This window comes from Myiozetetes cayanensis, unplaced genomic scaffold (assembly GCF_022539395.1).
Source record: "Myiozetetes cayanensis isolate MyiCay16 unplaced genomic scaffold, myiCay2020 scf2-11, whole genome shotgun sequence".
In the NCBI taxonomy this organism is placed as follows: domain Eukaryota; kingdom Metazoa; phylum Chordata; class Aves; order Passeriformes; family Tyrannidae; genus Myiozetetes; species Myiozetetes cayanensis.
Genome location: NW_026087411.1, coordinates 29,481,145 through 29,506,695, shown reverse-complemented (window position 1 = coordinate 29,506,695; position 25,551 = coordinate 29,481,145). Strand labels below are relative to the sequence as shown.

At 33.2% G+C, this 25,551-nt stretch overlaps 1 protein-coding gene across 7 annotated transcripts in view; it reads right to left on the bottom strand.

Annotated features, from left to right (window-relative positions):
- KIF6 (kinesin family member 6) overlaps positions 1–25,551 on the bottom strand; it is a 159,872-nt gene that overhangs the window by 120,130 nt on the left and 14,191 nt on the right. For all 7 annotated transcript variants that reach the window (XR_007628874.1, XR_007628875.1, XM_050314852.1 and 4 more), the window contains 4 exons: positions 23,575–23,722; positions 20,910–21,019; positions 12,185–12,314; positions 2,463–2,669 (listed from right to left, as the gene is read on the bottom strand). Coding sequence is in view for 5 of the 7 variants with exons in the window: in XM_050314852.1 (XP_050170809.1) it covers positions 2,463–2,669; positions 12,185–12,314; positions 20,910–21,019; positions 23,575–23,722 (595 nt within the window). In the remaining 2 variants the exon portion in view is untranslated. The remainder of the gene's footprint in view (positions 1–2,462; positions 2,670–12,184; positions 12,315–20,909; positions 21,020–23,574; positions 23,723–25,551) is intronic.

The window sequence follows — 25,551 nt, the reverse complement described above, 5'->3', positions numbered from 1 at the left end:
CTCCTACATCTCTCAGACAAAGAAAAGCTATCCAGACATGGTAGTAGGGACTTTTAAGTTCCTGCTGCCATTTTAGATCAATTGCATGACACTATCTTCATTCTTCTCTAGACATAGAGACCAGTTGGATAAAAAGGGCAGTTGATCTATTTGAAGATTTTTTTAACACACTGTGAATATTTAACAAGTAGACCAAGTGTGGTAATACAGACCTGTGTTCCCACTGTCATCTCAATAAAAATCATTTTACATGACTATTTTATTACGAAATGTTTAAAAATGGCATAACTCAATATTAAACCACCAGTAAACAACTAAATATTTGAGAATGTAAAAAAAGCTGATTTGGAGGAATCTATATACTTTAATATTAGTCACTGAAATGTCAGAATTGAATGCTTTAATTCTCACTGAACAATGATATTTTTTATAGTCTTCAGTGGTCTTTTATTTGGAAAACATTTTTATTAATGATACACAACCTAGACAGAATCCAACATGCTTCTTTCCAACTGTATTTCTTCTGAAATAGGAATTAAGAATTGCATGACAAAAAAACTTTTCTTTTCTACAGCACTTCAGATCTGAGAATCTCAAAACACACCACACAGATTATCAAAATCAACCTCATATAAGCTCATGGAATGTTGCATAATAAATACATAAAAATCATACAGTAAATAAGAAGGATCCTGGGTACAATTTCTGTGATTCTGCAGCGGTCCATTTTAGAATCACTAATCTTCATCACTCCCTTTGAGTACAACTGAAATATGGACTTTTTTTTTCAAGGTAAAATTCAAACAAACGGGAGGTCTGAAAAAAATTCAGGGTAATAGGAAATGACTGACTGCCACCTGCTGTGCTTTAAGCTTCTTCTTTTGACAGGTGAAATATCTCTCATTGCAGGTTAAATGAAATGCAAGAGATTTGTTCTTGTTAACAGAAAAACACATAACACAGAAATGAAAAATGTTCTTCCCAGCAAGTGAAACAGTTATATTTCCTAATCGTAATTTTAAAGAATTGTCACATATAGACACCACCAAAATTTTCTGGTTTTATGTATTTCCTCAACTGTATATTTACTAAATAACGCATATACTGACGTGTAAATTAAAAAGGACAAATTTAAATTTCAGAGTTAAGTATTTTTTCTTCTCTCTACCCCCTTACTTCTCCCACTAAATGAAAGCCTCACAGACCTGATATGGTTGTACATAAAATTTTTAAAGAAGCCTCAGAAAGAAATACTGTATTCTCCATCAGAATCCCTCCAAATAATTAATTTCTGGCAACAAGAAAAGTGTTTACTGTACTGTGAAAACAATATTATGTATTCAGTCTTAGGAAGAACTTAATTTCTTTTACAGCCTGTGAGGTCTGAAATCAAGACTTGAAAATCTTCAATGACTGCAAATTAATAGCACAGCATTCACAAAAGAGATTTCATTCACTGCCAAGTGTTTCTTACCCTTACTTGGTGTTTTACAGCATCCTAAACATTGAACATATAAAACATCACAGTAGATCAGGGACATATATATGAAAACCTTAATAATAATTACAATTATTAACAATAAAATAATTATAATAATAATGAACTAACAATTATTTACTTTTTGTAAAAATACAATTAATAATACTCATAATAGTTATTAAAATCTTTCATCTCCAAAGTTTTCATTCACTGCTGCTATCCTAAGAATTTATTTTTTCTCAAGTTACTAAGATTAGTTGGGAGTAATCTATTTTCTCAATATCTGCCCTTTCCAAAGAGGAAAAATAAAAAGCAACAGTGAAAGGAGGATAGGAATTTTAGCATACCTTGAATCAAGAGGCTAACTCTTTTCCAGTAACAACAGCTGAATGACAAAGATTTGTGGAGATTTATTATTATCATTATTATCATTGTAGTTACATCTGTGAGTAGTAATAACTAATTATGGTAGTTACTCCATAAATACATTACCAAAGGTAACTCCTGTCTTAAAGAGATCAAAGATTCTCACTGGTAGAGGAATAAAACAACACATGATAGAAGAGCCTAGTAATTTACCATATTACAATGCTTCAACCAAATAAAACCAAAACACTTTAGTTCACTGATCCTTGAGTGATACATCCTGATCTCAGCTGTGGAAGGGGAAGAAGATTACAAAGAACATTTTTAGTAGAAATATGGGTGCAATCTTGCAAATATCTTTAGTATTGCAGATAAAACAGGAAAAGTATTTTGGAAATACTACCCTACTATAGTACACCTACTATAATCTTACTGCTTAACTTTTCAGCTTAATTTTTAAGCTTTTCCTAAATTAAAATATGTTAATTTAAAGGACGAGTTATCAATTAAATTTTAAAAAATTGCAATAAATATCCTAATATATCAAGTTTTCTAAAACATTGCGCATTGCTAAGCAGGGATGTAGTAAAGGGAGAAATGTTTTACTCTATTTTACCTGTTCCAAATAATGTAATGACAGGTTGATATATTTGGCTTCTGTCAGCAAGTGACCTCCAACTCCAGTCTTTGCAACACGCTCTGATCCAGCAAGGTCTACTAAGTGCAACTTGGAGCGTCGGATAGTTGCAGATCCGGGTTCCTTGCTGGAGATGTGAATAGTGAAAATGCAGTGAGATCGGCTGGAGGCTTGATTCATTGGTGTCTACAGTGAAAACAAAGGAAGAATCCTCAATGTTCAGTGGGAAAATAAATTCAGGTTCTTATAGCTCAACAATCTGGTAATTAAAATCCCCTGTCCAGTTTTTTTAGCTATTGGACCTGTAATAAATATGCAAGAAGAAGCCAAAAGGATTTACCTGACATTCATATTCTGGCCAAATACTTGGATAACTTTGATCTGGACAAACTGTGGTACAAGCAACCAAGGTTACTCCAAGATACTCTGAGATTAGCTCAGTTGGTTAGAGTCTGGTGCTAATAACACCAAGGTTGGGGGTTCGTTGCTTGTACAGGCCATTCACTTAAGAGCTGGACTTGATGAGCCTTGTGGGAACCTGTGACTATGTGATTGAGCACATCAGCAAAGCAAGTGGTCTATGCTGAGGAATATTAGAAAAGGGCACCTTGATCAGAGGGAAAGTTACTAACCCCTGATCTCTGACAGGTTATCAATTTCCCCATTGGCGCAACCTTTTTTCCTTTTTTTGGTTTTGATAGATAGCTACCAGTGTAACTGAGATTAGGACTTTCTATAAGGCTTCAGACTTTTGCATTATTACTTTTATCAAAAAAACTAACTTGGCAGAATTGGTGTCAGAATTTTATGTGACATTGCAGAGTTTTCATAAAAGGTTTGGTTTTAAATGTATTTATTTGGAATAAACCACTGCCATACTTCCTTAAGTAGACACATGGAAATTCTTGGTCAATTTTTAGAGATGCTCAGTTTTAGCATCACTTTAAAGGTTTTCTCAATATATTTGAAATGTAGTACATAAAATTTTAAACTGCTCTCAGTTATTTAGATTTCAAATGACCATATGCCATCACACATGCACTTTTTTCTTGAAAAGACATATAAAATGTCTTTAATCATCTAAAACACCTTTCATTTAGTTGTATGAAGATATTGTTAGAAACTTTAAAAGAATTCCTTATTATCCTCATTTTATAAACAGCTAAAGGTTTAGACTATATATGGTGATTAAAGGTTAGCATACAGATAGTACTTTTATTTATAAACTATAACAAATATGACAACATTGCTTTCAGGACTTAAATGCAGAAAAATAGGGGATTGAAATAAATTAGCAAATGAATATTGTCTACTTAGCAATTAAATCTATATTTATAACTGCTGAAAAAGATGATTAAAAAATCCTGGTTATACTGTCTACATTAATCTCTTGTCTCTACTTTATTCCTCTGTTATTCTGGAGTAATTATTTATGTAGGCATACCCTGTGATTCAGAATAGAAACAGCAACATATTGTGGTTTTTTTTACATAGTCCGCTTTGATATGAAACATTGTAGATGTTAAAATAGCCTGCCCATTGCAGGTGCTGAAGACGTTGACTTGTTAATACAGAAAGGACAGTTCTTAATAGAACGAGTGCAAGCTGAATGATCAATCCTGCAACAGGAATAATATGGACAGCTATACTGCTTGGTTCAGTTGTCTCAATTTCCCCACATTTTTTTTTCGGCCTTAATAGTGCCAGCAACTGAGCTGTTTTTGGGAAGTGATTCAGTTCAAAGGAAAAAAAAATAAAGTCTGCAAACGGTAGATATTTAACCTGGATTGGTTTCTCAATTCAGCCACAGCACAGCTATGGACAACAGTTCTAGTAAAATACCTGAAAATGGCAGTATTCAGGGTGTGAATAAGTAGGTAGTGTGCAAGAACAGCATACATTTGTAGTTGGTGGTGAAAATTCTGTACGTAAATTACAGCTTTAGTACTATTTTCTCTTGGGCTGCTTTATCTAATAAAGGCCAGCTCAAAGGGAGAGGGAGAAGAATTTTGACTTTAGTTTATATAGATGAAAGAACTTTGGAATTCCCATTCAGAGTGCAGTTACATGCTATGCTGTCTTCAGAGGTGATGTTGAGCAAATGATGAGGAAGTGAGTTGTAGCATTGGAATGAAAATAAACAGGCTCAGGGAAAGGTGTCAGGCAAGAAAATACTCCAAAAATTACTTAAAATGCAGTTATACTAAGAAAAAGTTATATGCTGTGAAAATGTACTTTATTCAGCAATTCTGATTCCATGAATAATCAGAGCCAGCTTCACTTATTTTACTAGGACAGCTATAATTTTATTACTTGCAGCTCTGTGAAGCAGGACTGGATATTTTATTTTTTTTCCAGCTCAAAATCTGCAACAGAATTAATATTTAAGGACATTCTCCTCAACAGAACTGGTATCTGAGGAAATTTTGCACTACAGACATGGTATCAGTCACACTATACTGCAGACAAGTCTATGCCAGATCAAATATCAATACAGATTCAGCTGTGGAAGCACAAAGTAAAGGTTGCTATGAAAGAAGCAGAAGAGGTAACCATATTATACTAAAGAATACTAAATAAGTATTCGTAAGAAAACTTGAGTTTCACTATGCAGCAAAACTGCATATATTTCAAAATGTGCTTTTAGTCACACCTGTTTAATGCCAATAGAGGCAAAAAAAAAAAAATTGAAGTATAAAAGAAAATAATTTAAGGACTCTAAATTCCAAAACAGGACAATATTTTGTTGATTAAGTCCTTATTGTCTACTGCAATACACTAGCCACAACTTTATTTTGTGTGTCCCAAGCAGATTTGGCTGCACTGGCCATTAGAAATTCTCTTACTTTTTTCTCCACAGCTTCCTTTTTTCATGTAAATGTAAAAATTAATGAAGCTGATTTGGGAGTCATTAGGTAGAATCCCACACTGATATTTCTGTAAAGTCCTTCTTTAGAGTAGAATCATGGTTTAATAAGACACCAATACTCCTTTTTATAATATGATGCTATCTCTGCTTTGCAGTTTCAATATGTAGGAAGCATAAAGCAATAAAAATTTAAACTGTTAAATAGGATGAGATCGTGAAACGTTAATTGCAGTCATATTATGACCCCCACACTTTGCTTTTTTACCACACAAGCAGATGAAAGCCATACAACAGAAATGATGACTTGTCAGCATCTTCAGTCCAAAACCAAGCCTTTTTTTGTTGTTGTTGTTTGGTTGGGTATTTGTTATCTTACATATACAACTTCTGAGAATCACCATTCATCTTTTTAGAAAGTTTGAAAACTCAAAACCAACAAACAAAAATTTCTGGACAGTGTCTCAAAGCCTACTAAAATGTTCCTTTAGTGGCTTTCGGAGTTCATTTTGGCTTTGTTAGCAGTATTCAAACCATATGTATATGAAATCATCCTCATACTAATTTGATGTGATGAAGGACAAAAAAGAAAGAGGGGAGTGGTCTGGTTCTCAGCAGATGGTTGCTATTGTGAGAGTTATATATAGAACAACTGATGAGCTGCAGTTACTTACAAAGAAATAGTTTTTTCCCAGGAATTCTGTGACATCATAAACCACATAAGCAGACTTTGGATGCCTTGTGATATCACAAGAACGCTACAAAGGAATTAATGCCAGGTCATCTGTTGCTGCCCATTTGTGGCAGGGTAAAAGAGGAATTCAATAACATTTAAGATCACGACTTGGTAAAGCAACGGTGTTTCATTTGGAAAAAATGAATAAGGCATATTTCAGGCCATACAACACAGAGTTTTTCCAGGACCAAAATATATCTGTTTGCTGCAATTAAACTAATTGTATAGAAACTTTGTGACTTTAACTATTACATCTGTTCATACAATGGGTTGCAAGAAGGTGGTTTCTACTTCAATGAGAATCTACAGCACAGTCATCCTGCAAGAAACATCTGAGTTGGATGTTTCTGGTAAGGAAAATGTCATGAAATGACCAAAAATTTGCTGGAGCCCAAGTTATCCATATTAATCGAATTCTTACCTATCTTAAGTCAACTAAACATTGCAGGAGTTCTTCCCTATGCAGGAATTTATGTATTTCACAAACATTTAATTTGTTGCCGTGGTTATTATAAATGTTGTTTTCACTAAGAATAGCCATAAATGTAAGCTACTGGTCTAAACAGAGTTCTTAATAATTGAGGACCTAAGAGAAAGTTTCTTAAACAGGAAAAAGATGTGTGAAAAGCTGCTTGAAAATGCCCATTAGACAAACAGAAGCTGCTATCTGGAAGAATAATGTGTTGACTACAGCTGCCAAAACACTCTGACAGAGAAACTACATAAGACAGTTTAGGACTGCTGGGACAAAAAAATTTTACAGGTGATAAATGCAGTTGTTCAGCCCTTATTGCAAACCACCTCCACTTGGCAGCTTATACTATTCCAGTGGAATCTTTTCTTCCTCAAATCAAAATATTTAGAAGAATGTGAATTCCCTGTATGAGTGAATTAGTGACTAGCCAATGCTTAAGTGAAGAAAGTCTGATTCTGAAATTTTGCATTTTTTTGAGAATGAAAAGGTACAAAATTTTCTTTAAAGGACTGTTTCTTTTTCCTGTTAAGCTTTTTTCACTTTTGAACTTTTTGAAGTCAAAAGAGAAAAGCACTGATAGCATCCAAGACCGATATCAAATTGAAATATTTTCTCCAATCTCATGCTACATTCAAAGGGATATCTGTAGAAAGAAGTTCTGACAGCTACAGTCATTTCACAATTCAGATGGATATCTCTACCTAATGAATATAAACTCCACCAGTTCCAACAGAACCGAGCTATATGGAAGAGTATGTAAGTTGATGATAGGAAGTTCCCACCTTTACATTTGGTAAATGAGTGAGACCTTAATATATCTTTAGTTTTCTTTCTATATAATAATGGTGCAAGTGAAAGGGCTCTTCATGTGTACTTAAGTACACTTGACATAGTTGAAATTGAAAATTTTTGGCTATGAAAATATAAGGATCAGAATAGGTGCAATCATTTCCAGAAAGCAATACTTTATCTTTCCATATTTAATACAAGTACAGTTTCACAGTTAGACCACAGAAGCTCAGGTAACTTTTAGAGTAATTAATATTCCCTGGTGAGGATATTATTAAACTTTATATTATATAGTGCCTTTCATCCATATAAATCCCAAAAGCATTTTAAGGACTATTCAAAGTAATATGTACAACTTGTGATTTCTTTACCATACACAGAAATGAAAGCACCTGTGCTGAAATGACAATGCCATTTGGTGTTATTGATACTATAGAACAGGTTTTTGGGAGTGGAAATAAATTAAGAGCTGACACCAATGAGGAATCTAGTGAAGCAGAAAATTTTAATTCCTTCTGGAATACAGTGCTAACATGGATATCATGCATTTTTTTGTCAAGTGTCATTTAATCTAAAATGTTCACACATTCAAATCCTATTTTTCATATTGTATCCAATAAAAAATGCAGTCAAACACTACAAGGGCTTTCTAAATATATTCAAGAGAATAGTGATGGACAAGAAATACAAACGGAATGAGTCCAATTCAGAGGTCACAAGTCAGTCCCTACAGTTATCTTTAAATCTTTAAAGTTTCATTTTCTGTTAAAATAAACATATTTAAACATTGCCAAAAGCTTACTACTTGCCCCATGTGTACTTTGAACATTCTAAATGATGGAACAAATACTGCGTAGTATGTATGGTCTTCCAAATTTAAAAAATGAAGCACTATAGGTATAAAACCATATACTAAAACATTTCCTTCCTCATTAAAATGAAGTACTTTCTCATTAGAGGAAAAATAAAGTCTAGCTGTACATGCAACTGCAATACTCAGACATATTAATCTCAGATAAAGATTTTACAGTTTGGAAATTGATGCATGTCTTTGGGAGATGACCTTACTCTGCTGTTTTAAGAGAGATACTAAAAAATACCAAGAATTCTCAAAATCACAGAGGTTTAGGCAGGTTATTTCAAAGGACAAAGATCATAAGAGATTCACCTGAAGATATATTAATAGTAAACCAAAATGAAATGGTTTGTGAACACTATCTAAATGGCCAAACACTTCTTTCTGCAGGAGCTTTATTAGATATTGCTGCTATACTGAAAATTAGGTTTTGAAATCCCCTGTTTGCACGTAGATGACTAAATCAAAGTTGGCTTACGAAATTAAAATACAAAAAATGAGTTCAGATCTTATAACCTATTGCTGCAGATTCTCATACACTCAAATGCAACAAGAAACTTGGCATTATGGGAAAACCAAAAATATAGCCCTTACATTTGGCAGAGCTGCCAACAAAAGAATCAATTTTTTGTGTTTGATCTCTGCCTATTTCTCTCTGGAAAAATACGAGACAAAAAATTCCTGTTTGGATTTTTACAGTATGAATTGTTTGTGCACAGATGTGTCCCATCTTGCTATCTCACCAACTTGTAGTACATGTCAAAAAAATTAGAGGAAAGGACCAGTTCTACAGTGACTAACAAAGTAATCTACAAAAATTAGACTAGCTTCCTTTTTTTCCCTTCTCATACGCTATATAGTTATGTGTGGGAAAGAAGTACTCAGTTATAAATGTTCCCTTAGGTTCTGACATTTAATGAATGAATGAATATAGCCTGTAAAATACTTCTAACGTTATGATCACTTTCTTTTTAGCATAATCAGTAATGAGGGAAAAATGCAGCCTTCAAATCACCAGTTAGACTGCACTAGCACAGGCGATTCAGAAATTAGATTGTCATTCTTATTTTCAAAATAAAAGAAAGGTTATTTCAGGGGTAGAGCATCAGACCGCAATTTCAGAGGCTACAAATTTCATACGAGATCCGTGACTGTTGTCTGAGTTTTTCCACAGCCAAACTGATCATCATTAAAAAAGAGGAATCAAGTATTTCTTTTACTTTCTTTTCTATTTAGGTTTATTAATCCTGTATCTTTTCCTTTAGTTTACTTAAGAAGGTTCTAGTCTTCAGAGGTCAGAAAGTATTATCATAACTCAATTAAGATTTAAAAATATGGATCTCTGAAGAAGAAGTTATGTTTTATGTCATAAGTCCTCTTTCTTAGATGTCTACATTAATCTATAATTTTTGCAAACACTATTCTCTTATTCTAATAAGTTATCATATAAAGTACTAGAGTCACCTTAAGCCTGAAATGCCATATAATAATGGGGATAAATTCTGTAATGATAAGAGGAAGCAGCAATCAGTAAGTTCACTGAACTGTACTGCAACATACCTGCTGCAATCATAAAGGAAAAATGTATGACATAACTACATAAAAAAAACTTGGACAATGAAATCAACCTCATTTGGAGTTTTGAGAATCATACTAGCATTCAGACTAAGCAAAGTAAATATTGTCGTAATATGTGGTAGTTATTCCAAGCAATTCTCAGCATTTTTTCTTTTAAGTAATTTTTCATTAAGGCCAATGAAACAGTAACTTCATAGTGTTTATATAAAAAAAAACTCTTGCAAAAGTAGCAAAACTGACATTGGCATAGCATTTGCTTACTCAAGCTATTTAGATTAGTGAATTCTCTACTATTGGGGTGCTACACAATCTGATGTCTATTCTTATTGTTTTCCAGCAAGTACTAGAATGTTCCAAATAAAATTAACAAGTTGTAGATTTAAAAACAAGCTAAAGAACATTTTCCTCACACAATTCACTTAAGACATAGAACCTTGTGTCACATGAGATTTCATGATAAAAATTTGGCAGGGCCAAAAACGCCAAATTCATGCAAAGAAAAAGTACAGCAAGTCATTAGCTGATAGTCGTCTGAAACACATACTAATCAAAACCAAGAGATTTTTTTTTTTTAAATTATCATTATTGACTTGTTTTATCTTTTACTCATCTCTATGTATTTTGCTATTGGTCATTACTTCATCTTGACATTTAATGACTTATCATGTTTATTAGTCTTGCTATTTGTTCATAACTTTCAGTGTTTGGGATATATATTCTCTTTCCAAATACGAAACAAAATTGCCCTTTCCAATTGCTGAGTTATGATCCTGTGTACCCAGCAGTGTATCATTCTTTAAATACTTGGTCTCATTTTCATACAGAGGGCCTCTAGACTGATCAGAGATTTTCTGTAGATCTTTCTCCATACAGTGAATTCTAAATTTCTGTTGACCCTGAGATTAGCTCAGATGGTTAGAGTATGGTGCTAATAATGGCATAGGTTGTAGGTTTGATCCCTTTATGGGCCATTCAGTTAAGAGTTGGACTTGATGATTCTTGTGGGTCCCTTCCAACTCTGAATATTCTGCGATTACTCACTATCATGATAGGTTTTAAAGCCTCTGAAATCAGTGTCAACTTTCTGTCTCTCCTACTACACTGTTTCAAGTTCCTCTCCTCTACAATTTTTCCCTGTTAGTATTATGAAGCAGTTCCTTGCCTCAATACTCATATTTATTAACAGCCCTTAAATTCATTATTTCTTGCCTCTCAAAATGTAACTGCTGAAACCGTCCTTCGTGAGAAAGAGAGAACAAATATTTATTTTGCCTATTTACATTTTGTAATCAAGTGCTTCTTCCCCTGTGCTCAGGTGTACATAGCCAGCCAGTAGGAACATAGAACTACTTAACTATTTCATATGCTTTAAGTGTCTTCCTTGTCAATGATTTATGATACATCTTTTTGGTGATACATAGGAAGAAAACCCACAAACTTGTAAAATAGAATTAACTGTATTGTAGTAAAGACACATTGAGAGTGCTTCACATTTTACTATACACTTTTTATGTTTACATTCCACATCCAAGCACAAAGATAAGGAAAAAAAGAATCCTACAGATTTTGGATATGGAAACATTTCATTTGAATTTTTCAGAATGAGTAAAAACATGCTTGTCTTTACCTATTTGTACACATTTATTTTGAATTTGCTTTGCACTACCATTTAGGTTTTTGAGAGTTCTTCTGTGTTTTTTTTTTCTTTTGATTTGGTTTGGTCATTGCTGTTGTTTTTTTGGGGTCTTTTGCCTGGGGTTTTTTTGGATTTTTTTGTTTTGTTTTTACACATAACACCACATGTTTCTGCAATAAGAAGAAAAAAAGAGGGGACCGATAGTTTATGGTAAGCACTTCAAAGGCAATTCAGTACTTAATCATAGAATCATGAATGATTTGGGATGGAAGGAGCCTTAAAGATCATGTAGTTCCAACTCCCCCTGCCATGGGCAGTGACACCTTCCACTAGACAAGGTTGCTCAGGGCCCCATCCAAGCTGGTGTCGAACACTTTCAGGGAAAAACTTCTGTGGGAATTGTAGATGACATATGTTGTGCAAGGGCATGTTTTCTAATCTTTAAATGTATATGTATGATGACACATGCCACATTCAAAAGTCAGACTACAGTTTACGAGAACTTTTGTATTTGACTTATTTGAATTTCAGTAAGTTATGACATCAACAACCACCAATCAGATTCACTATGGGAAAACAGAAAGCTCTTTGCAAAGTGAAAGCTGTCATCAGGGAAATGCTTATTTACATTCACTGTGGAAATACACTCAGAAAGAAGATACCAATTTATCTCCAAGGATTTCCAAAATATACATCTTTGTGGAGAGGTTTATGACAATTTTAACTCTGGTGGTATTACGGAGGATTTTGAGCAGCAATTCTCACCTCAGCAATCATTCTGTTGGTGTCTCCCAAGAAGAGTAGGTTTAAGGCTTCCTCCTCATTTGTTGCTTGCTGAAGAGACAAGTTTTTCAGATGAATGTTTTGATCAGAGTCTTCCATTATTGTCACTTTTCTATTTGGAAAATAAAAACAACAAGCAAATGAAAACTACAGTTTTAAAGCAATATTTCTTCCATACTTTCATTTTGATTGCATGCACCTAAAAGGTGAAATCTAAATCTCCAAACCAATCATAATGAAAGAACTAAAGAAGTGAAAAATAAATGACATCCATAAAAAGGAAGTGTTGATTTTTTTTTTAAACTATCACCTTCTTTTTATTCCTTTATTATAAACCTTCACATAGAAAAGGGATATATGAAATCTATAAGTATTAGAGAAAGCTTTGGGATTTTTATTTTAGTGAGATACAATAAAATCTCAAGAGAAAGAGGTTAGATGAATCATCACAAATAAATAATAAGTGGGGGTTTGTTTTCTATTACCAAGCACAGACGATACATAAAATATACCATAATCTTGATGTACAAATAGGCATGGAATATTTCAGAATCAACACATCTGTACCCAACGTGTTTCTAATAATTTCGCATTTGTAAAGATTAGTTCTCTTTTCATTCTTCTTAAATGGTAGTAACTACAACTGTAAATTATCCCATTCTTAAATTAAAAGCAAGGCAACAGAATGATTTTATTTATTTCCACTGACGTCAGAAATACTCTTAGCTGTACTTCTATAAGCCATAAAGTTTACAGAAAGGAAGTTAGATGCAAGTAGCAAGGATATGGTAAAAGCTCCAAAAGAGCTGCTAAGTATTAATGAAAACCCTTTTCATTTATTTAAATAGTCCTTTAACATAAGATTTTTTTTTCTTTTGAAACGGTTACTGAGAGTTAAACTTGATTGGCATTACTGAGTAGCCATTAGGATCTCCTTATTTGGAACATTTTTTAGCATCCAACATGGAAGCCAAGTAGTTGCCTCACTGGATTTGGAAAACTTCCAGAGTGAAGAATCTGTTAAAATGGAAGTACACTAAATCTGAGGATGAATAACCTATGCTTCAAGGTGAATTACATGTTCTGACACAATTTAAAACAAGGAAATTAGAACGCTTTTACAAGTTGGAGGGGTTTCTTTCTAAAAAAAATATTTTCTACTCTGTAAGTATAGATAATACTTTATATCTATACATATACACCTATATGTATACATATATGTATATACATATTTTTTCATGTTCTTCAATGTTAACCACAAGAGGGAGTATGGGGCTTGAGTTTCTACCAGTAGATAGTTTTTGCATGCTAATTACTTCAAGTTGCTTCAAAACCAGAAAGATTTGGTTTTGTTCTTTTTTTTTTTTTTTCCCCCCAAAACCCACAAATCAAATCAAGCATATAAGCAGCATTCCACAGTATTGCTCTTAGATAATAGGGTAGTAGTTCACAGTCTGATGGTCAAAACATTTGAATGGATATACACAAATAATTTTAACAATTGCATTACACTCACTATTTTCAAGAATAAATACATGTAAAAGTACACACAATGCTTCTTTAGTATTCATAACAATTGCTTGTCCAAGTATGATTGCCTCCCACTTATAGCCTTACTTTTGTGAGGTAGCATAAGACATTACTAGTACAGTCACAAAACTCAGCTTCCTCATTCAAAGCATAAACCCCAAAGTATAATTCTGCTCTTGCTTAATAAATTTTTGATAATGTCAAGTTGTATTCTGTCTGCAATTCCACCTGTGAATGCATTACATTTACACAGTAAAGCCCAGAGTGGTTCTGATTATAGTATGATGCTCTGACTAATTTTAATATTTTGAAATTGCATGGTAAGCATTATCTACATAATTTAGGAAAACAATATTGTTTTATTATGCACATTTGGCATAGTATTTAAACTTTTAAGGATCTTTTGAGTCTACACTTTGATCACAGATCCTTCCAGCTCAGAATATTCTGTGACTCTGTGAAATAATTTCCAGAAAAATAAGATGTTAAATTTGGATGTAAAGCTCTGGAGGATTATTATATCAGAAAGGAGACAGTGCAGATCTCACAAAACAGTGACAGCCTTCCTATACAGTGGCCTTGCAACTATTAGGAAGATTTCCAAATGAAAGCCTACATTTTACATCTGGAAAGGCATCTATCATAACTTCCATAGAATGGTATGTTCCAAAATGACAACAAAATTATTTTTTACAATTTTATAAAGTTACTATATAGTATGATATATATTAGTAAAACCTTTAAATTTCATGGTCCTAACTTGGGTGGAAAAATTTTGCTAAGTTATCCATAATGACTGAAAGAAGGCAGAGACAAGGTTTTGTATTCTTTATAAACAAAGAATCTTTTCCATTTGGCTTAATGGATGGAATTAGTAGCTGACCAGGAAGCCTGTAGGATGGGATCAGTCTTTCTTACACTCTTATTAGCTCAGGCCCTTTCCTGCATCAGCTGAGCTGCCACTAATGCAGGAGAGCCTTGCACACTGAATGCTTTAATTTATGAAATTCTTGTTACTGGCAAACAATGAAGTTAAAGCTCCCTTTGATTAATTAACACTATCATATGTTATATAAATAATAAAAAAAAATCCTTAAAATATTTTGGAAAAAATAACTTTTTTAAAAATCAAGTTTCCTATTATTATATCTGTCTCTAGGGCTTAGAATTGAAGAAATCTTAAACAATATTAAAAACTTTATAAACAATTAAAAATTAATCATAATGGTACAAATAAATAATATATGAAGATACACACCTTTTCTGATAATACATGAGGAGATTAGAGTGATACTACTTCAATGTGAGGAGGCAAGTATAGAGCCAATAATAAATTTAGGAAAGATATTAAAGAGAAAAGCAGCAAGCATGCACCTTGGAGTCTGTCTAGAAGAACAGAATAAATTAATGGATAAGCATTGCTAATGATTTGTAAAATTTGGGTTTTAAGAAAGAATGATCAATAATTTTATAGATCACCCCAAAAAAATGATCTTTCAGAAGTACAGTTCCCTGAATACCACAACAAAGGACAAAGTCAACACTGATTCAAGAGGCGAGGCTACAAAGTTATTCAGCTACCAACACAACTTTCAGTAGCACACAGATTTCATTTTTCTTTGAAGTATAGACCTAGAGTATAATCTCCTTGGCATGTGAGACATGGCAGAACTATGAGATGACTAAGTATTCATGCAGACTGTTTGCTTGACATGTCATATTGTGATAGGAAGTTTTTCCCACTGTCTCCAATGGATTCTGTTGTGAGACAACAAAACCACACTTTGGTTGTTCTGCATATTATGGACATGACTGGGAGACTTACACATTTAGGAGTTAGTGATTCACACAACAGTGACCCGGAGCCGATGTGCTGCACACACAGAGGGGCATTCAGGCCTGTGTCGCACTGCACAGATGCCTTGGCTGCACAATAAATCCACTAGGTTCTTATAAGAACACTTTTTAGAATGGAGTTGTTTTCTTGTTAGCAAATTATATAATAGCTCAAGAGGCCAAAAGGGAGAGTTTCTCTCCATGGACTGGAATTGGACTGCTCGGTGCAATGCACCGTGGAGAAATCCATTCAGGCCAATGTTGCCCAAATGCAGGACACCAGCACTGATGGGATGTAAGATTTAATTGCCACCTATATTCCTCTTCTTATTCTGTCTAATTAAAGTGGTTACATTAGTAAGCCATGTGTTGTCAGGTTTTTCTTACTGAGATCTGGAAAGAGATGTGCACTGTTTCTCTCCCCTCACCCCACCATGCTGACCAAGGAGTCCAAACTGAAACAATGAGATTGGTAGAGTGTGTAACAAAAAACCATACAAAATATGTTAGAATTTGCAGGTAACTGCAATAATCTCATTTACAAAAAAAAACAAACCAAAAAAACAAACAACAAAACTTGTTAAATAAGCTTTGACATTCACAAGCAAAGTTGCCTTGAATTAATTTGCTCATCAAATGCTTGTAGAAAAGTCACCTTAGAAAAGTTTCACTGACTTCCTACTGGTTTTCAGGAAACAAATCAACATAAAATCTGGATGTGAATAAACAATATATAATGTATGCTGAAGTTATTGTATACATTTAAAGCATAATTTGTTTGAACTGTAATGAAAAAAATAATAATCTTTGAAGAAATTATTCAGAACAGTTTTCAGCTGTCTCCTCATTAACAAACAGAAAAGTTTAAACTTACAAAAATATATTTCCTGTATGTTGAAAATTATTCCTTTAGCCTTTTTTATTTTTATCCTTCTTTCTTAATAGCATAGGAATTATTATACTAGTTGTTTTAGTTTGCCAGTAGTTTGGTATCTCTTAAAGTCCTTGGAGAGCAGTAGAGAATAGAAGAGTACAAACCCATTTGAGGTAGTTAACCAATATCCAGTTAGAGAATTTTTTTAAAGTGAAAATATTTCACACTGGTCCCATGAAACATAAAAATTCCAATATATGTTACTAATATATATTGATATAGGCATCACTGTTAATGTTTGAAGTTAATTGGCTCTTAGCTTCAAGTGTGGTTTTCTTTTAAAGTCTGACAGCATCATACTTAAACTTCCACATCTCCCTCTCAAAGAGAACTTTATAGAATCTTCACACAAAATCGGGGAATCATTTATGTTGGTTTGAAGTTCAGATTGCATTTTCCCTTGGCTACATCACTCCTGATTAACGGTTCTCTAAGCTCCCTGAGAAGCAGCTTCTCAACTACTGCAGTTCAAAGGCTAACACTGCAAGGCAAACCAGCATTAATTATAGTTTGCCTTCACATGCAAGATGGTCACCTGCCATATGACAGGTAAAGAGGTAACTTATCAGTTGTCTATGACTTAAGTCGTTCTTGACTTATGGCTCTATAACCTCCTTCTTTACTTTTTTGTAATTAGTCAGTGCCAAGAAAATTCTTACTTCTTAATAAATAATACAAACTAGTTAGGAAGAGTACTGGCAGGTTGTAACTAAAGTGAATTTTGTCAGATTCAGTAACATTGAGTTATACAAATTACAAATACCCTACAACAGAGAACCTGTTGGAGATTGAACAAATTTTTGCACAAATTTAGAGCTTCAGAAAAATATTCCTAATTTGAACAGTCCTGCAAAACTTTTTTGAAAGCATGAAGTGGCAGGAAGTATTTAAATAGTCTTCCACCAGCTGTATTTTTTAGCAACAATTTTATACTTTTATATGTTTGAAAACAATCATAATTTCCTTGCTATAAACATGGAACTTTCTACTGCTACAAACAGAATTAGACTGTCAATATTAAATTCAATTTTTGCATTCTAACAAGTAAGATTCTTCAAATATTTTTTGCATCTGCATATGCTGGATTTCAGCTACAGTGTCAACAAATTAAAACACTGACAGTTTTGTATAAGCAAAACAAGTTACAATTGTAAACTAAGACATGTTTTGGAAGAAGCATTAAGGTATATCAAAGGATATCTTCTATGGGGTACAAGTAATATCATTCCAACAAAACATCAAGAAAACTGGGTTTTTTCCATTAAAAGTTTAATGTGCAGATATATAAACTACATTTATGCATTTTTCAGGAATTTATTTCCAGAAAACCAGTGATTTTTTTGTGAGAGTTTCTTCCCTTCTCATCTGGCAGACTCTAATGAAAGGATTAAACAATGTTAAAGATGGAAATTTCATAGTCTACAGAAAATACTAAGTATGGTTATATATGGAATGTTGACTTCAGGAGCTGAGATTCCAAATCTAATCATTCAATGATTAGATGCAATGGACAATTTTAAAAATGTTTATATTATTCACTTTGCCTTAAACATCAAATATAATTTTATGTCTCATTTTTCAAGTACTAGCAACAAGCCTGTAGTGAGTTTTTCATAACTTGTATTACCTGAGTGCAATCTGTGTTTATTCTTTTCATTGAACTAGTAACATAAAGTTTGCTAGACAGAAGTACATACTTTGATTCAAATTCCAACCTCTTTCTTTTGCAGGAATATGGATAAAAAAATATTCCTCCAAAACAATCTGCATACTTTATGAGGTTAACTAATCTTTTTGCTTACTCTTCTAAAATGACACACTTCTTTAATACTCTTCTTGTCCATCTTAAATACTTGGGAAAGTATCAGGACTGACTACTAATATTTACCCAAGCACACTGGGTAAATACCCTGCCTTTGACTTTGTATGGTGCTTAAAGCCTAGATGTGCTGTGGAGTTCAACAGAAAATTATGCACAATGTGACCCTTTTACAGTACAAAAACCATTAGTTCCTTTTAATATTCTCATTAAATACAGGCTTTCAAACAAACTTGAGAAAGTTAAGTCATTTTGTATTTTGCTACAAGGTTTTAAACACATTAAATTCTCAGAAACATTAAATACATATTAGGAAATAAACACCTGATAAATTTTAAAATATGTTATTACCACTTACATGTAACTTGTACTTTGTAATTAATGAGAATTAATTGAGTAATTAAAATAATCAACTACCCATTCCTGCAATTCATAAACCCTTTCTAACTCAGAATGACACTATATTTTTTTAAATTTTGAATCCTCAAACTTCAATATTAAAAAATAAACAAAAAATATTGTATTAATTAAATACTTTTACACGTGGTGGTGCATACCCTCTCCCCTGCCCCTGACTGCATTATGAGTTAAATATGACTGGTCAAGGTATAGTTTTAGTGTATAGAACACATTTTATTGACAAATGATGTACTGGAAATAATAATGTCCATGTACAGTAAAACCTTAAAGCATTTGTTAAGATTACTCTGCACAGAAAAATGTATTATCTCACTATAACCCATCCTGTAATAGTATACACTATGTAAATTTACAGATAATTATGATTATCCCAGTGTGCTTCATCCCTAATTTATAACCAAATTATCAACTTTTACTTTTTAAAATAGCCTAATACCTAACAAGGAGTTACTCCCAAGCTTAATTGAATCAGCATACATAAACCTAATTGGAGACTCTAAAATTCATAATTATTAGCAGACAGTCAGTACTTAGTTTCAAAATGTGAGATATTTTCCAGGGTATATGGCTCCCAAATATCTGTCTCAAAGCTTCAATTAAATTAATCAAATTCAGTTTATTTCAACTGAATAAATTCAGTTTCATAAAATGTCAAATGAAATTACTTAAAATATGTAAAATAACTTCATAAATCATATTAATAATGTAATAAACTTGAATAACTTAATAGCATTAACTTTAAGAAGCTGAATAAAGTGTAACATGCTTTTTTAACATAAAACCTTGAAAAAATCTGCACTGCAAAAATGGGCACAAAAATGATTACCCAAATTAGCCTCTGATGTAAATTTTTTGTCTGCATAGCACAGGAAGCAGACAATAACTTAAATTAAAATTCTAAACTCTGCCATGAAAGACATTGGTAAATATACATAGTCTTTAAGCATCAACATGTCATAAGGTGCTAAAATTTGCTTCCATTTTACAGGTGAAGAAAGCAAAACAATGAGACCAATTCACAGCCCAGTCTCATACTTTGTCTGCTGCCTTCCTAATCTCTAGACTAGTTCATTTTATAAAGATCAATCTTGAAAACTTTTTTGTAAGTAAGTATATCCTAGATATCCCGTGTTTTGTAGAAAACTAAAGCTCTATTCTAACACATTAAAATATTGTGTTGGAAGACTTTTTTAATAAATAACATTGGTTTAATAATATGTAAATAACATAATTAGATATTTAAATGTAAAATTCAACTGATTTTCAGTTATTTCCCCACTGTAAGTTTTTGAGTACATTTCCTGTTCGTGTATCAGCAATTATTTGATTGTTATTTACATGTTTCTCTTACCCTTATGTTGAGTGATAAAAGTTTATGGAGTGCAGCATTATTTCAAAACATTTGCAAATTTAGTCAACAACTCTCTTATTCATACATATTTGCTGTTTTCTTAGTTATTTAAAGAATAGCAAAAACTATAAACTATTATTTCAGACTTAGAAACTAGAATTTGGATTTCCCACAAATTAGAAAATTTTAATTTCACCAGTCTGGAGTGTTCATGACATACAAACCTCTATTTACTACTCTTCTCTAAGTATTAGTAAGTGCTGGTGTCTGATCAATGAAAACTATCATAATAATCATCCATTCTGAAGTAAACATCCTCTTCTTTGGAGTTCCTTGTGGCCTATTTTCTAGCTGTTACTTACCTTATTTCCTAATAGCATACTCTAGAAAAATAGATCCTTGAAGGAAAAGGCCCAAGTACAAGCAGGGAGCTTTTCTCACTACTGTTGCAAGGAAATAATGCTTTTTACATATGTCTCTGCCCCACACAGTCATGTATAGCATACAGAGACAGGCTGTCATGAGAAAAACAAGTATCTTCTCTTGTTCTCAGTGGCTGCAAGAGATCTCCTTTGCAAAATACACTTTTAATACTTTCATCTTCAGTTACTCCCATCTAGTCTCCCCAGCCAATATACATACAAAATTACAGAAAATTAAAGCAGTGGTAAAAAAACTGAGAAAACAAAGTATATTGATTAAATTAACACTGAGATCAGTAATACAGCTGCAAAAAAGTCCCCAAACAATGCAACAGGGTATACGAAAACGATTCCTGTTGGTTTTGATGATTCTCTTAAATGGTCCTATTACTTACGGCAAGTCTTCCAATCTGGAGGCCTCATGCCTTGGGTCCAACAGATCATAACCACATTCATTGTAGATTTCTAAGTAGGAAACGTGAGTTGTATACATTTTACTGCTGTCCTAGATAAGAAAAGGAAAAAAAATAGAAAAAAAGGAGTGCTATAAAGAGAAGTCAGAATTAGATTAGATGACAAATTTATCGCTACAGCTTTTATATTAATTTCTCACTCTGTATCTTTTTCTTTTCCTGGGTATGGTGTACACTATCAATTTGTTATACTTTCATATTTTCTGATTACCATATGTATAAAGGCTCAAGAAGAAAAAAAAAGAAAAAGCACCAGTAAAAACCCCCAACTAAAACAGACACACACACACACACATAAAATCCACTAAAACAAAAATCCCCCCCTCAAACTCCACCATGCCCATGAGTTTAGTCTGGGATTTTTAATTGATTCCTTATACCTAGAAAAGTCTGTGTATATTTAGAACATGGGAGCCCACTTACAGAACAATGCAACATGACATTTTTCACTTCTACACCAAGAAAAGAATGCTATTATAAAAAGGTAAACCCTCATATTATGGATAGAAAAACTATGCTTTAAAAAAAAAAAAAAGCAAGGAACAACAAAAATAAGATTTACTCCATTTAGAAACATCAGTGACATACTGCTTTTCACTCTCTTTATTATAACATTTAAACACTGTATATGATGTCGCTGTTCTCTGCAATCACAATTTTTTGGTATATTACATTGCCAAAATGTAATTTAACACAAGTGGGTTTTGCAGACAGAACTTTCTCCTGCCCCAAACCTCAAAATAGTGGGCTATGATTTCCAAAATAAAATAAAGAAACTCAAAAACCAGTAACTTCTTTTTGCCAGATGAAGCCACTGTGAAAGCACTCATATCACAGTAGAAGTTTAATAATCCAATCCATTACTGTTGTGTTGCAAAATACTTCAAAATATAACTTTTCATTTTCATTGAATAGTTATTTCCTGTGGGTTTTTTTTTTATTGATAATGACAGTTCACTATTTCAAGGGACATGACTTAAAAAGATACACTACAGATGGATGGAAAAAATGAAGTAAGAAACTGTTCAAACAGGAAACTGTGGAAGTAGGAGAATTTCTAAATTAAAAGGAGATGTTATTAAAAACAAAGGGCTTGATTTGCTTCTCATTTAGGGTAAAAAGCTTTGTATCCTTGGTTTCAAACTGCACTGTCTTTGTGCAACTAAGAGCTTCACAAGTTTTGTATTTTGTGTCCTTGATTTCACTTTCTCCTGTTTCATCCTACTCAGGGTTAGAAGGCAGATGTATTGTCTAGTATGTCAGCACCTTCCAAAGCACAGTTGTAGATATAAAGAAACAGGTGAAAGGTATGAAAAGAAAAGCAAGTGGAAATATAAAACACCAAGAAGAGATTCTTTAGAATGCACTAAGAAAGAAAATATATGCAGCACAATGATTTGAAAGCAGGAAAACAGAAATACCCCTGCAAGCGTAATTAAGTATGGCTTTTGATTCAAAAATCCTGTCTGAAGAGGGAAACTTTTTTATTTTGGTAGAAACTATGTGCTAAGAAGATGAAAAATAAACGGGTTAGTTTTCATTTATTTTGTTTCGATGACACAATTAGCATTAGAAGACAATGTTGGTGTGTTGACACTGGTCATTGCCGGCAACTGCACAATCAACCTGTTCGCTTTCCACCACAAAAGTCCTCCATGGGGTCATGTGAACACAGCAGAAGGTCTAAGGCAAAATGATCACATGGGGGTTTATTTCATTTCCATTCCCACAATGACAAGCTTTTGTGCACCTGCAATATCATGTACTTTTATATGCCAAAGCCATACTTTCAAAGAGCCAAAGTAATTACTTACTATAGTTAACCCTTACTGAGACAGGGCATGTTAATGTGACTGAGACATATACCCTTATGAATATGAACTGGTACCCTGTATTACATGAATGGCAGAGTATAAAACTACAATGTAATGATTGATGTTGATGCCAAATAACATTTAAATTGGTTTAATTAAATAGCTTTGTTAAAATGTGAAGATTAATGAATCGTAGGCCTGGTGGAGTAAATGAAGAGAAAAAACATAAATTACACAAGACTTCTCTCTTCACTTTTGCCTCCTATAGTTACGAAAAAACCAGAATGATTGACTGTGCTCACTCATGCATTTCAGACACTAAAGGAAAACGAAATTTCTTGCAAATGTAATAAACATAATGAACAATCAGTGTGCTTACTCTGGCACATCCTTTCACTTATTCACTCATTTCATTGCATGGAATATCAAAATAAAAAGCAATGCATACAATACATAACCAGAGTGGAGCTGATATAAGTGTTAAGAGAAGGATAACCAATTATGTGATATGAATGTATGCTGCAGAAAACAAAAATAGTATGGTTTTAAACCTACAAAACCCTCCCCCCACTGATGTCCATTATTTTCAGTCTATTGCAACAAGCCAGGTAATCAAAACTATTACAAATGTATTCTTGCATACAGTATTGTTTCAAGTTAGATATTTTCTTCAGCATTAATTTTAGGGTTTCCTCTAAGACTATTACAAAAACAGCAATAGTGAAGTATTTGTAAACTGTACATTAAAAATAAACAGAAAATATGTTCTATACCTTTTGCAATTGATCAAAAACATAAGACAGAGTCCTGGGAATAATGCCTCGATCACTGTAACGTTCTGCTCCTCCTGTGATGGTAAAAGTTTTGCCACTGCCTGTCTGACCATATGCAAAGATAGTACCATTATATCCAGCCAAAACACTGTACAATCAAGAAAAGAGAAGATAATTAATATGTGAGTCAGAACGTATTTTTCACAGTAGAATTTTTATAGAATCAAAATACAATTAACAGCATCTCTTAATTATGTAGCAGCTGTCTTTGATAATAAAGAATACACTTCAAGACATGCATTCTGGATTCTATAGAATTTAAATTCTCTAGAACGGAAGGACTTTTGGATGCCTTGACTTACCCCATTATTCAATATCATCATTAGTTGATCATACTTATTACTATTTACACTACCTTTTCCTAGTTTTTTCTTTGGATGATGATTTTTTGCAAGGATGATATTTAGTCTCTTTAAAGTCTGCAGAGGTCAGGAATTGTGCCACTGACACACTACAGCTCAAGAATTTGAAATATTTCACATGCAACTTCATTCAATGAAAACAGAGAAAACTATATTGTGGTTAGAAACTCGTGTAAGGATATAGTTATGCAAGGGGTCATTTTTATTTTGAGAATACAACTACACTAAACTATCAGACTAATCTTGGACGAGGGTATGCAAGACAACCTGTGCTTAAATCAGTGTAGTAAAGTCTTCATTTACTGTGAAAACACACAAAACCTCACTGGTAATTGCAAAGTTTTCTGTTACAACTGTGACTGTACAACAAGCTTCTGTGGACCAGCCATAACAGCTATGCAATGGCATAGCATGAAATGCAATTCAGACTCATTATCATTTTCCACATCTCTTACTTCTATTTGCAGAAGTGCCTAATAAAAGTCTAGTTTAAATATCTTTCTCTAATTCACCACACTCTCACCATTGACTTCCATCTGATTTCCACCAGAACAGTAGATAAGCTTAATAAACTTAAATTTAGGATTTGATTTACTGTGCTTAAGGAGTTACTACTTCTGTTAAACAAAACAAAAAGCTAAACTTTTTCATGTGCATTTTGTATATTGAAAAAGTGATAAATAAGCTAAGATTTTAATAAATAGAGGGCAAACAACTCTTGCATAAGAGGAAAAGAAACATATATGTAGATAGCTGCTGGTCTGGCGCCACAAGAGACGCAATGATTCTCCAACTGACTAAAGTTTATTTAAAGGCTTGAGTAGTTGCCAATTTGCTTATTTTAATCCATTACAGTAGGATGTCAGAGACAAAAGCAGAAACATGTTGAAAAGAACTACAGTGAACATCTGCTCCCAAAAACCAAAACGCCCAGAGTTTACACAGATTTTAGATTCCAGATGTTAAAAATCAAAATAATAATAATTATAAAGCACCTAATTTATCTACCTTAGTAATTTCTAGTGCCCATTGTCACAGTATCTGAATGCTGAGGACTGTAATGAGTAGTCAGAAGGTAAGGGGTATCAACAGAAGTTCAGAGACAGCAGATTCAAAATAAGCAACGGGAAATGATTCTTCATGCAGAACATAGTTAAGCTGTTCAACTCTTTGCCATGCAGTGTTTTGGATGTTAAAATTTCACACAGGTTTCAGCAGAGATTAGATTAAATCACAAGAAAAACTTTCTCTCAGGGCTACTAAACACTAGAAAACAGAAAGTCCCTAAACTACAAATGACTGAAGACCAATAGGATACATGGGGAAGCAGCTCCACATGCTTACTCTGTTTATGTTTTTCCTTTGAGCATTGTCTGTTAGTCCCTGTGAGAGACAACGTGCACTAGATGGAACTTTGGTCTGATGCAATACAGTCGCTCTTCTGCTTTTACAGAAGAGCTCTTTGGCTATTCAGATCTATCATTACTCCTTCCCTGCTTCAGAGTTGCTAAAGGTGTGTTTTTCAACTTGTGTAAAAAGTAGTAAAGGTGTGGCT